The sequence below is a fragment of the Podarcis gaigeae genome, assembly GCF_964106915.1.
Source record: "Podarcis gaigeae genome assembly, chromosome: 5".
Classification (NCBI taxonomy): Eukaryota; Metazoa; Chordata; class Lepidosauria; order Squamata; family Lacertidae; genus Podarcis; species Podarcis gaigeae.
In genome coordinates, this window is record NC_139681.1 from 34,861,792 (window position 1) to 34,874,176 (window position 12,385).

The window sequence follows — 12,385 nt, forward strand, 5'->3', positions numbered from 1 at the left end:
AGCAATACCCCGGTGTATAGTGTGCGTGACGACAACATATGAGCAATCTTGCTGATGCTAAGTAAGTCTGGTCAGTTGATGACATGGGAACCACATGTATGATATCAGAGGTGCCAAGTTGCATGCAAGATTGAGGGGGCCTGTCGTGCATGTGACATCATCAGGAGGAGGCTGAGTGCGGAATCTGCCACGGCTTCAATGGCCAGCAGGTCCTCTCTCATGCTGAGGAGGAGCCGGCCATGCTCTGCTCTACCCTCGGCCTCCTCTGACACTTCAACACTGAGGGGGTCTGGCCCCCTGCCAACAGATACGGAGGGGACAAAGACAGCTCAGCTCCATAGAGTCGGCACTCCTATATGGCATATAAATGTAGGAAAATAAAAAGGAATAAATCTTATTCAACCTAATGCCATAGTCATGAAACAAATAGTTCCCTCCCTCCCACCCTTCCATTCCTATCCAGTAAGAAAACTTAATTCTGATCAATGTAATATATGTGGTTCTGTTGTGGTTGTTCTTTTTCTCCCTTTGTTTGCTTATAGCTTTACGTAATGCATCTCACTTGTCAATATTTTGAACAGCTGTAGCCATAATTTGTGAATGTGGCACATAGCAATTGTCTGACATACGAGGAAACTCGTTACTGCCTTTTGAAAACCTGCATTGCACTTATGTAATGCAAAACCTGTCATCACTGTTTGTGTTTCAGGCACAATATTGGTAGACAATATGTTGATCAAAGGTACAGCAAGAGGACCTGATCCCACCATTGAACTGACATTAAAGGACAACGTAGACTACTGGGTTATCTTAGATCCTATCAACCAGAGGCTTTATCTAAACAGTACTGGACGAATTCTCGACCGAGATGTAAGTTGGTGTCTCTTCTTCCCCCTCGCTCCAGTTTTTGTTTTGTATTAAAAACTGCTGATTTCAGTGGAAAAATAAGCATTTTCACAACTAATAAAGGTGGGAAATGTAAAATGTTTGTTTACTCAGTGTAAGTCTCATTCAGCCCAGCTCCATATGCTTCAGATTGCAGACTAAGGAAGTTTGTTAGTATATTTTATAGTTTTTGAATGTTCTATCCAAAATAGTGGCAGGGTTTTTTTTAAGGACATTTTGTATCTGTATGTTGATCTATATTCATACTGATGCAAGGCTGTGTGTATTTTTTTGTTCAAGCATACAAACCAGAGCAGTTTGAATAACAACCCTTGGCACTCCATGTTGCTGAACCACAGCTCCTGTCACCCCTGTTGATTGACTATGCTGGTAGGGGCTGATGGGAGTTGGAGTCCACAAACATCTGGAGAGCCTCACCAGGTAAACCAGAAGTGATGGGACTTCAAACAATAAATATGTTATATGATTAACACTCTATAATCCAGACCTACTGTGAGCCCCAAACTCAGCACAACTCATTAGACATATATTGAAGACCACAAGGAGTTTGATATGCCTCCTAGTCTTGCTCTCTACTGCCGACATAGAAAAGGGAACAATCTATTACTTGACAAACTGGGTGGTAGCTATGCTTGGCTTGCCCAAAATAAAATAAAATGATCTTGGTAGAATCAGCACAGCTGCGTTGGACTCCTAGAGCAGGCAGTCAAACCCAATTTGTTTGCATGATGTATAACCCATGATGTGCAATGTTTGCTGCTTGTTTCTGGGAGGTTTCTGCGGAAATCTTTAATGCAACACCTTTTGCTATTTGAACATAGGATTACATTAAAACTTGTTCCACTTCAGTAATAACCTGGAAAAGACCCAGTTTCTTCCTTACAAATAGAACCAGTGTTAACTGCAGTAGATATTTGTCTTGGTGTTCTAGGAATGGGTTTACAGGATAGAGATAGATAGATAGATGATAGATAGATAGATGATAGATATAGATAGATAGATGATAGATAGATAGATAGATAGATAGATAGATAGATAGATAGATAGATAGATATGGATAATGTGTTCATATCAGCTTACCTATATGCACATTGATGCAGCCTAGAAATAAATAAAACTAGGCACTTATCCACAGCAGTGCTCTACGTCTTCAATAAATTTATCTTATTTTGTGGGTATGTGTGTTTTAAGGTTCCTTTAGCAGTTAAGGGATAAAAAAGAATCTGCTGGCAGTTCAGCCTAGTCGATTTCAGCACTCTGCCATCTTGTTAGGGGAAATGGCTATAAATTAGAAGCTGGAGTGGGCATGCATTTTTCCCTACCAGCAGGCTGTCCTGCCCTCACCAATTATGATGTAAAATGAAGCCTCACACGTTTTCATGCTTCCTCCCTCTCCCCATCTATGGGATTCACAAAAGAGACAATCTTCCTGAATTATATAATGCTATTGTGAGATGAATATTTGTGAACTCCTCGTTTCTTTAGGCAAAAGAACTTATTTAGATTCAGAATGTATCTTTTTTAGTCTACTGTGTGCTAGTAAGTGGGCAGATATATTCAGTTGATTTAGCCAGCTGACAACATAGTCCATATAATTTGCTTTTCTGCAGAAGCAGCTATGACTTGAATGTGCACACCGTAGGCAGAGTGCCTACTGAGTAAGCCAAGAGGTTTTCTTCCCTCTGGCCAAGCCTGCAGCCTCTTTCTGCTGCCAATCACTTTCTTCATTTCTTTACACTTTCTTCAGATTTTGGGGCTCCAGGGCATACACCATATTCTTGGGTGCATCTGATCTGGTGAAGCCCTGAAGCAACTAAGTTTTGAAGTTAACAGCCAAACACCTGGTCCTTTCTTTTATTAACTTACTTTCAAAAGGTGGTTTTTAAAAGACAGGTTTATAAGGATTCCAGTGTTCATTTTCAATTCAGGAGCGAATTTGTGCATTTTTGTTTGATTTCAACAGATTGAGCTCCTTATTCAGAGAGAGCGCGCGCAAACATCTTCACTGTGTTTAAAGAAGCATTTGGGCAGGATTAAATGAAGTGGAATTAAGTGATCATACAAGAAGGAAATCTTCAGTCAATATGTAATGTTTTGCTTTAAAGAGTGTAATATAATAGGACGGGCCCTCTTACAAATTTGGTAACTGGTTAAATAATAGGAAGGTGAAAACAGGTGTAAATTGGTGGTTTTCACAAAACAGGAAAATAAGAAGCAGGGTCCACCACTGATGCTATTGGGACCTGCACTATTTAATTTTCATAAAAGTTCTGGAGTCAAGGAAGAGCAATAAGAGAGCCAATTTATGGATTACACCAAATTGTTTTGGGTGGTGCCCAAGCTGCAAAGGAGTTCTGAAAGGAGTGTCAGATTGGGATAATGGGCAAAAAAAAATGAGATTCTGTTTAGCAATGACAGTGATCCACCAGCCCCTAAATGCCAACTTCACTTCTCCACTTGTGGAATCTGAATTGACTGTGACTAAAGCCTTAGGAATGCTTAGCTCACATGTTTCGCAGTGATGTGTTCAATGGGGAGTGGAACTGTTCTCTTTACCCCACCACTGACGTCTCATCAGCTTTCTTCAACAACTGTGGGTTGCATGAAGCTGCTTGTAAAGGAATTGCAGTGCATGGGACCCTGGCCCCATTGAAGAGTTTTGTGTGACCAGGTGTCCTGATCGCATGAGACCCTTACATGTGAGCAAGGGTTCCTTCACAGACGCTTACTTGCGACATGTGTTTGCTTAAGGAAGTTGGTGTGTTGTTGGGGCAGGGCTCAAAAGACTAAAAACAGGCGCAGAGGAAGCTGCCTTGTACTTATTTGAACCGTTGGTCCATCTAACTCACTATAATCTACACCAGGGTTTTCCAAACTTGGGTCTCCAGCTGCTTTTGGACTATCATTCCTGACCATGGGTCCTGCTAGCTTAGGGATGATGGGAGTTGTAGTACAAAATAGCTGGAGACCAAAGTTTGGGAAACCCTGATCTACACCATGGCAAGCCAATGTGATGCCCTCAAGTTGTTATGGAACTGTAACTCTCAGGACCCCCAGCCATTGTGGCCAGTAGGTAAAGTCCAATAACACATGGGCAACCCCAGGTTCTCTTTCCCCAACTTAGGCTTCAGTTCTGATACCAGTTACTTGGAGTTGAGTCCCGCTGAACTCAATAGGACTTAACTTCTGAGTAGATTTGATTAGGGTTGCACTTCTATTTTATATGAAACAGAAATCTCCACATATCCAGGTGCTTTGTAGAAGTAACTATGCATTTATTTTTCTCCCTTCTTTACAGCCACCAATGTCCATTCAGTCTATTGTGGTTCAAGTCCAGTGCATTAACCGAAAAGTAGGAACTGTCATCTATCACGAAGTTCGGATTGTAGTGAGGGACAGAAATGATAACTCTCCCCAGTTTCAGCAGCAGCAGTACTATGTAGCAGTCAATGAGGTCAGTTTTAGTATTGGTATTGTTACCATTTTTCCCCCCTAACTACTCATGTACTTTTTGATATCGTCTCATAAATGCTAGCTACAGTACTAAAGCACTTAATGTTAATTTGCTTTTGGGTTTTCCAGTTGATTTTGACCCTTTTGTGTGTTTATATTAAGAACTTGCCTTGAACTGAATCACTTGAGAGAAAATCATACTTGTATTAATTAAACAAACCCAACCCATTCAGGGTGGTATTACAAACAAGGGCTGGGTGCATATGAGTAAGCAAAGGAGACACAAACTATTTTAGCATACTGCCATAAGAAGTTCACACACACATTCCGAACATTCTTTCATAACAGAAATGGTATAATACTATGAAAAGGAATGACTAAACACAACCTTAATTTTCAGTTTTAAAGAGTTATCTCTTGACAATATTCCTCACCCCTGGTGTTCTTTATTCCTCAGTTCAATGGCAATTTTAGCACAATGATCTACTTTCTGGCAATTCCAATATTTGCATTTTCCATTCATTTAGTTTTATTCTGTATCAACCAGTTCCAAGTTAGGACCTTATTGCTGGATTAGTTTGCAGACAAGAAACAAAGGCAGACAATGATATTTGGGTCTAATTTTAGTCATAGCCTTTTAAGTTAATAAGCTTTTATTGACTTAAAATTAGCTTTTGGCTCTGTATGTTTCCCGATTGTCTTTGGAGTAAACTAGAGCAGTACCATCCTGATAGAAAACCATTGGTTTTGATCTGTGTCCTGTATGCTGAACTTGTAATAATTATGGTCATCTTTCTGTGGAGATTGTGACTTCTCATACAGTTAGGCAAGGATGTGTCCTTGCCTTCATTATTTTGAATTTCTAACTGGTAAATTTCTCCTCATTTTTGGAAATAATATCTTCTCATCCTCCTAAGATATCTATTGCATGTAGATGATGCAGTTTTAATTTTGAAGACATAGTTGGGTAATAAATGTTTCATTTTGGGGTTTAATTATTTTTTAATTGAAATTCTTAACCATTAACCATCCAAAATCCAGAATTATAATATTTTCTAATAATATATTTCTTTGGGTCCCACATAGTCATATGTCCAATCAAGTTGGTTTACAGAAATACCTTGAGCATTTGGTGTCTTGAATCTGCCAACTTGAGAACTCAGAGAAAAACTGAAGGGGCCAAGGTGAAGCAGAATGTGAATACAGTTACTCAGTTTTTCTCAACAAAGGGTGAAAAATTTGTTGCACCCTTGTGGACTCTACTTCATTGGAGGTTTTTAAGCAGAGATTGGATGGCCACCTGTCGTGGATGCTTTAGTTGAGATTCCATACTGTAATTTCCCCATTTTATTTTTGCCACTTGAAAACAACAAATCCAACTGTGACCCATCAAAATAAGCATTTCCAGATACTTAACCTGTTCAGTCTCTTGAACTGTTGAATGTGTGTACACTGGGCTTATGGGTAAAGTTCATTCTGTTTAAAAGACTTTGGGACCAATCTAATAAAGGCTCCAAAGAGCAATGCCCCACCCTGCTCCAATTTATACCACCCCATAGGTAGAATCAAGCTGGAATTCAAAGGGACTTTGTCTTGGATCTCAATCAGCTTGCAATAAATCCAACTCTAAAATTATTTTCTATCACTAGCTAGAATTGGAACCCACCAGTCCAAAATAATTTTATATAGATGTCAGGTGACATGAAATCCTCACCTGATGCTTTCTTGCTGCTCTTCTCCAGACCTTCCTGGAATACCATTTAGCCATATCAGATAGGTCAACAATGATGGCAATTCTCGAAAATATTATCCAGTACAACAGAATAGTTCAATACTTTAGACCAATTTTATGCCAAATGTATTGATTTCCTCCTTTAATAAGTTTCCAAAAATGAGCTGAATCTTCCCCTCCAGCTGCTCTATTAATTTCCTCCTGCACCTGTCTGATATATATCACTCCTTTTCTATATAGATTTATTTTCATTCCTACGTTGCTGAGCCCAAATCCAAAACAATTCAGAACATTTTTTAGCACTGCTTGATTTTAAGAACTGTTATTTCAAAGCATTTAATGTTCATTATTCTGTACATAGGTTTATTGCCTTTTAAGTGGCACAAATTATGTAAACACCATTATTGTTGTTCCAAATTTCTTCTTAATGTAAGAATTTATTGGCTCTTTTTGCGTTTTGAAGCTTTATAATTATTTGCTATTGTTTTGAGTTGAAATATTTTTGAGCTGTTTAGAGCACTGGGGTGGGTAGGTTTAAAATTCAAACAACTGCACAAACATTTCCCCCTATAATTGATTTTGTTAAGTGCCTATAAGTTCGATATAATTATAGACTACATTTGTTGTGGTTTATTTACAGCAATTGTAATCCACAGTCCTCAGACTTTTGCATTTAGCAATGCTTTAAATTAATATCAGGCATGATCAGTTCTCAGCTTTGTGTGTGTGTGTGTGTGTGTGTGTGTGTGTGTGTGTGTGTGTGTATTTTGCCCTGGTGACTTTCTTTAGTGTGCGAAAGGTTGCATCCACAGGAAGAATGTGCATGCTTTAATTTTTATAAAGGACCACCTTATACTGGGCTGTGTGGGTATGGACTGAGTGGAAGCATCCGTCCCTCTACTCAATTCTGCCAGCTTAGCCAACCTCTTGCAGGCTGCCACCAATGGAGTGAAACAAGACAGAGCTTCACCTCCATCAACACAGAGCTTCCCTTTTCACCCTCTTAATGGCAGACAGAAGGCCCTTCAGTGGTATCCCCCATTGCAGAGTCCAGTGGAAATTCCCCCAAACAGGGTGTTCTGAGCTGACCCAGGATCTGCTAGATCACAAGCTACTTGCAGAGCTGGCACTACTATTTGTATGGACTGTGGAGGCTTTTCAGGGTAACAGCTGGATTTTTGCACTGTTAAGTGATGCGATAGAACCCAGTTCTTTCACATAAGACAATGCTCATGCCTTTGTATTCCTCCTTCAATTGGCCAAATGGTGATTAGCTTCCTCTGTTGACTTCTCCTCTGCAGGCATCTGTGGCTTGTGGCTGGTTCAGTATAAATCTTTCATAAGTTCTGTTACTTGATCAGGCGCGGCTATTAAGAGTGTCTTTGAGTTGCTGTTGAAAAGTCACACGAAATGGCAAGCAGCCTTGTGATAAATCAGTAGCATAATTAATTGTGTGGTTTAATTAGCTGAAATTAAGGATTGTAAAAACTAGCTTATGGTCTGCAGCAGTAAAAACTTTCAAACTGTCTCCTTCTGCTTGCTTGCTTGCTTGCTTGCACACCCACCCATCCCTCTTTTGGTATAGCCGTCTGTTGAAAGAAAAGATCTCTCAATAACATGCTCCATAGATTTGAGGAACACTTTATAGCCTTGGAGGAAATTAGGACAAGAAAATAAATTGGTGATTTCAGTAAATGACCCCTTCCCTTGCTAATCAAGGTGCAGTTCTTACAAACTTTGGAGGTTTCAGATGTTACTGAATTTCACAACTAACCTAAATCCTTGGAGGAGCTGCTGTTTGACTTGTACAGGGGTAGCTGCTGAGCTTAGGAATTCAGAGCTCTAGTGTTTTGGATAGGCTTAATTATAAGGCAGAGATTTGAAACTTGTGGTCTTCCATGTGTTGTTGGACTCCATCTTTCACCATTCCTAACCATTGACCATTACACGTGTTGAATTCAATTTGCACAACAATGCTGTCCTGCCACCTCTTCTCCACTGCAGCCCCCTGTGTCTTCAGTAAGCCTCTTGTGTGCACCGGGGACCTGCAGGAAAGGACTGGGACATGGCATGCTGAGAGGCTGCAGTGAGGGGAGGGGAGAGATCAGATGCAGCCAGTTTCTGCAAATCAGAGCTATGCTAGCACAAGCTATCTCCGCCTCATTTTTACTTATTTCTTCGTCCCTCAGGCTTTCTGTGAGTGCAGAAGGCTACAGTGCGGAGGAAAGAGCCAGACAACCGATTTTGCCTCTAGCCTCACCCACTATTAGCATGTAGCCTCTGGAAGGTTACCCAGAAGAGAATGCAGTCCTTGGGCTGAAGAAAGTTCCCCACTCCTCAGCAATGATGCCATTGGCATAAACAGCCCGACAATATAGCCTTTTCCTGTCTGATCATTGACATTCCCAATGAGCAGTGTTGGAGAATATAATTTTAACTAAAAGCCTGTGATAACCACGATACCTGAAATTTAATCAGGCTACATACGTACCAAATATGAGCAAAGGTGTCTCTTCTTTTCTCATACCTCCAACCCATGGTTGCATCTTTATATATTAACTGGCATATTGCCATATGCCTATTATATTACAGTATATGTTGTGTATTTCACATTGTTTTAACCTACACAGATCAATTGTATTTCCAATGTTATTATTAAACTCTTTACTGTTCCTGTTTTGCTGAATTCCTTCTACTATTGCTTAGAAGATCTATTAGAAGATCTTTATTTAAGACAACGAAACCTTCTGTTTTCCAGACTCTATTTTTTCCTCACATGGTGTGAGATTCCTTACTTCTGCTCCTCTTACAAGAGCTTGAGTATTTGCAAATACTGAAAAAAGGCAAGTGAAGACTAGAATTTTTATTTATTTTCTTTCTTTTTTTAGTATATGAAATTATAACCCCTTGAGAGATGAAGTTTTAAAATCCCATATAGAATATTCTCTCCCATTTGTTTTGCACTTTGAAATTCTGTGCTATTGCGCAGTGGAGCTGAGAGGGATATTTTAGGTGCTAAAGGTTGCGTGTGCTATAGGATTTGAAGGCACACGAGAAGGCACCATCATGCTGAAACTAAGTAGCTCTGGCCAGTGCCTGGATAAGTGACAGCCTGGTAGCAACAAGTATCATGCCTAGGATTACCACATCTGCTCTTCCTGCTCGCCAACCCTGTCATACACCCATCTTCTCCAACACCTCACCAACTGCTCCTCCCTTTACACCTCACTTACTCCCTTGCCTATCGCATCACATCTCAGCTCAACCACTCCCCTCATAGCTCTCCTCAACTCCTTTCAAAGGAGGGGAAGGTGCTTCAGAAAGTTTCTAAAGTGCTTCCTCCCACCTTTAAACTTCACTGCACCTGTATGTAATGGAAGGAGAGATGCTTCACCACTCTCCCCCTCTTTTCAGCTATTCGTCTGGGATGTGTGCCACCCTGTTGTCATGCTTCAGGTCACGTGGCCGGATAACAACCTTAAATTTCAATGTACATAGGAAGAAATGCTGGTTTCATTTTGCTGCACTTTCTCTCGCTCTTGTTTTCTAAGCCATATCCATTGTGTTAGTGAATAATCAATCCCTGTTTGCTTCCCCACCCATGGTGGGGTACTTCTGAATGGTTGAAACTACAGCAACCTAATACTGTTGTTGCCTGGTAAAAGTTAATAATACTAAAGACTGATAATCTATCTCTACATTTGTCTTATTGTATTGCTTATGACTTTACTCTTTATAATATGGGCATTTCTTGTGAGTTTTATAATTCCATATAAACTTGATAATTTGTGACTGAGTTTTGTTCAGCAACTGCCATACCAGGTAGTGTAAGGAAAATAAATGGTATTGTATGCAGTACCTTCATATTATCATTGCAGCCATTCCCAGACATGATGTCTGTGGTGTGTGTGTGTGTGTGTGTGTGTGTGTGTGTAAAATGGAATCAAAATGCAGATCGCTGACACTAGCAACTAAGATCAAACTAAACTGCAAACTTTCTGGGGACACAGAACAGTCACACCCAGTCTGAATGGGAAAGAGTTGAAGGAAAGCAATGGAAATGATAAATAGTTCAGAAGCATGCCACATGAGGAAAAGTCAAAGGCACTTGGTTTGTTTAGCTAAGAGAAAAAGAAGATTAAGGTGAGAGTGGATAGCAATAGCTTACATTGATATGCTTTAAATAGTCCATTGGTTCATTGGTTCTTTTGTAGTTGCAAGAATTTTATTATGATGAGGTAGCTCTGAAGGTCAATGAATCCATTACTGGCCTGTACAGTCATAAATCTTAGTATGCCTCAATGCCAACCTTAACAGACCATGGTGTGTTTTGGGGTAATAACTACTGGGAGAAATTACTGCAAAATTTACTGATCTTCCATTTTGAGAGAAACCATTTTGTTGATGTAGTATTTAGCTCTTATTCTAAGGGCAAGATTGCAGTCTTGTTTAAGAATATTCAGATCCAGTTATTCTGTTAGTTACAAGAGTTTAATGTGTTGGGTTTTTTGCCTTGCTTTGAGGATAGTAAGAAGATAGTAGCTGTCCTTTAGTTGGTTTTTTGGATAACATTCCCCCCCCCCCATTTTTGGAAGATAGTTCTTAGGTATAGTTTGACCCCTTTGTTGGAAGTATTGTCCGAAGTAAGATGTGAACTTGGAAATTATAGTTCAAAGTGAGTTTCTTCCACTTCCAGTGTAATTATTCTCCCCACCCCACCTTGGTGTTTAAATCACTAATCTCAGTTGGTATGTACAGCATCAGAAGCATATTGATGTGTGATAATTACTGTAAATTGTATTTTGCTTCGCTATGAAGGTCCTCAGTAACATTATTATCATTATTATTATTATTATTATTATTATTAATAATTATACCCCACCCATCTGGCTGGGCCTCCCCAGCCACTCTGGCGGCTTCCATAGAAACCAAAAATACACTAAAATATCACACGTTAAAAACGTCCCTGAACAGGGCTGCCTTAAGATGTCTTCTGAATGTCAGGTAGTTGTTTATCGCTTTGACATCTGCTGGAAGGGCGTTCCACAGGGCGGACGCCACTACCGAGAAGGCCCTCTGCCTGGTTCCCTGTAGCTTTGCTTCTCGCAATGAGGGAACTGCCAGAAGGCCCTCGGCGCTGGACCTCAGCGTCCGGGCAGAACGATGGGGGTGGAGACGCTCCTTCAGGTATACTGGACCGAGGCCATTTAGGGCTTTAAAGGTCAGCACCAACACTTTGAATTGTGCTCAGAAACGTACTGGGAGCCAATGTAGGTCTTTCAAGACCGGTGTTATATGGTCTCAGTGGCCGCCCCCAGTCACCAGTCTAGCTGCTGCATTCTGGATTAGTTGTAGTTTCTGAGTCACCTTCAAAGGTAGCCCCACGTAGAGCGCATTGCAGTAGTCCAAGCGAGAGATAACCAGAGCATACACCACTCTGGCGAGACAGTCCGCAGGCAGATAGGGTCTCAGCCTACGTACCAGATGGAGCTGGTAAACAGCTGCCCTGGACACAGATTTGACCTGTGCCTCCATGGACAGCTGTGAGTCCAAAATGACTCCCAGGCTGCGCACCTGGTCCTTTAGGGGCACAGTTACCCCATTCAAGACCAGGGAATCCTCCACACCTGCACGCCTCCTGTCCCCCAAAAACAGTACTTCTGTCTTGTCAGGATTCAACCTCAATCTGTTAGCCGCCATCCATCCCCCAACCGCTTCCAGACACTCACACAGGACCTTCACCGCCTTCACTGGTTCTGACTTAAAAGAGAGGTAGAGGTATTATTATTATTATTATTATTATTATTATTATTATTATTGCCTTAATAAGGCTTAATAGGCCATGGAAGTAATGAATGCATCTCATGGAAATTAGATTAATTTAATACATAAATTACTGAAGTGGATTTCTGAAGCTTAAGTATTCCATATGTAGATAAGGTTCTCTTTTATTTACAAAGCTTCTGCTTTTCCCAGGGATATAAGAAAGTCTTGTTGTTAATTGGCAGCAATAAACTTTTGTAGTTTGTCTTCTAAAAAGAGCCACTTAGACAGTTTGCAGTAGTTTCTCGGGCTGTCCTCCCCCTTTTATTTGGGAACCTTCAGCTAGCATAGATGAGCAACAATGTAGATGCTTTTTATTGCCGGCTGTCATATTAAAAAGATGTCATGATAAAAAGATACCTGAAACTTACATACAGATTATTCTTCTTGTAAAGCTATACAAGCAACTTTCCTCTTATGACATCCTGAGATCTGGCAAGTGGATACAGTCTGATGCTTGAATTATGAAGA

At 40.4% G+C, this 12,385-nt stretch overlaps 1 protein-coding gene across 25 annotated transcripts in view; it reads left to right on the forward strand.

Moving 5' to 3' along the window:
• PCDH15 (protocadherin related 15) overlaps positions 1 to 12,385 on the forward strand; it is a 649,118-nt gene that overhangs the window by 402,680 nt on the left and 234,053 nt on the right. For all 25 annotated transcript variants that reach the window (XR_014564822.1, XM_083740648.1, XM_083740659.1 and 22 more), the window contains 2 exons: positions 710 to 870; positions 4,205 to 4,360. Coding sequence is in view for 24 of the 25 variants with exons in the window: in XM_083740648.1 (XP_083596774.1) it covers positions 710 to 870; positions 4,205 to 4,360 (317 nt within the window). In the remaining variant the exon portion in view is untranslated. The remainder of the gene's footprint in view (positions 1 to 709; positions 871 to 4,204; positions 4,361 to 12,385) is intronic.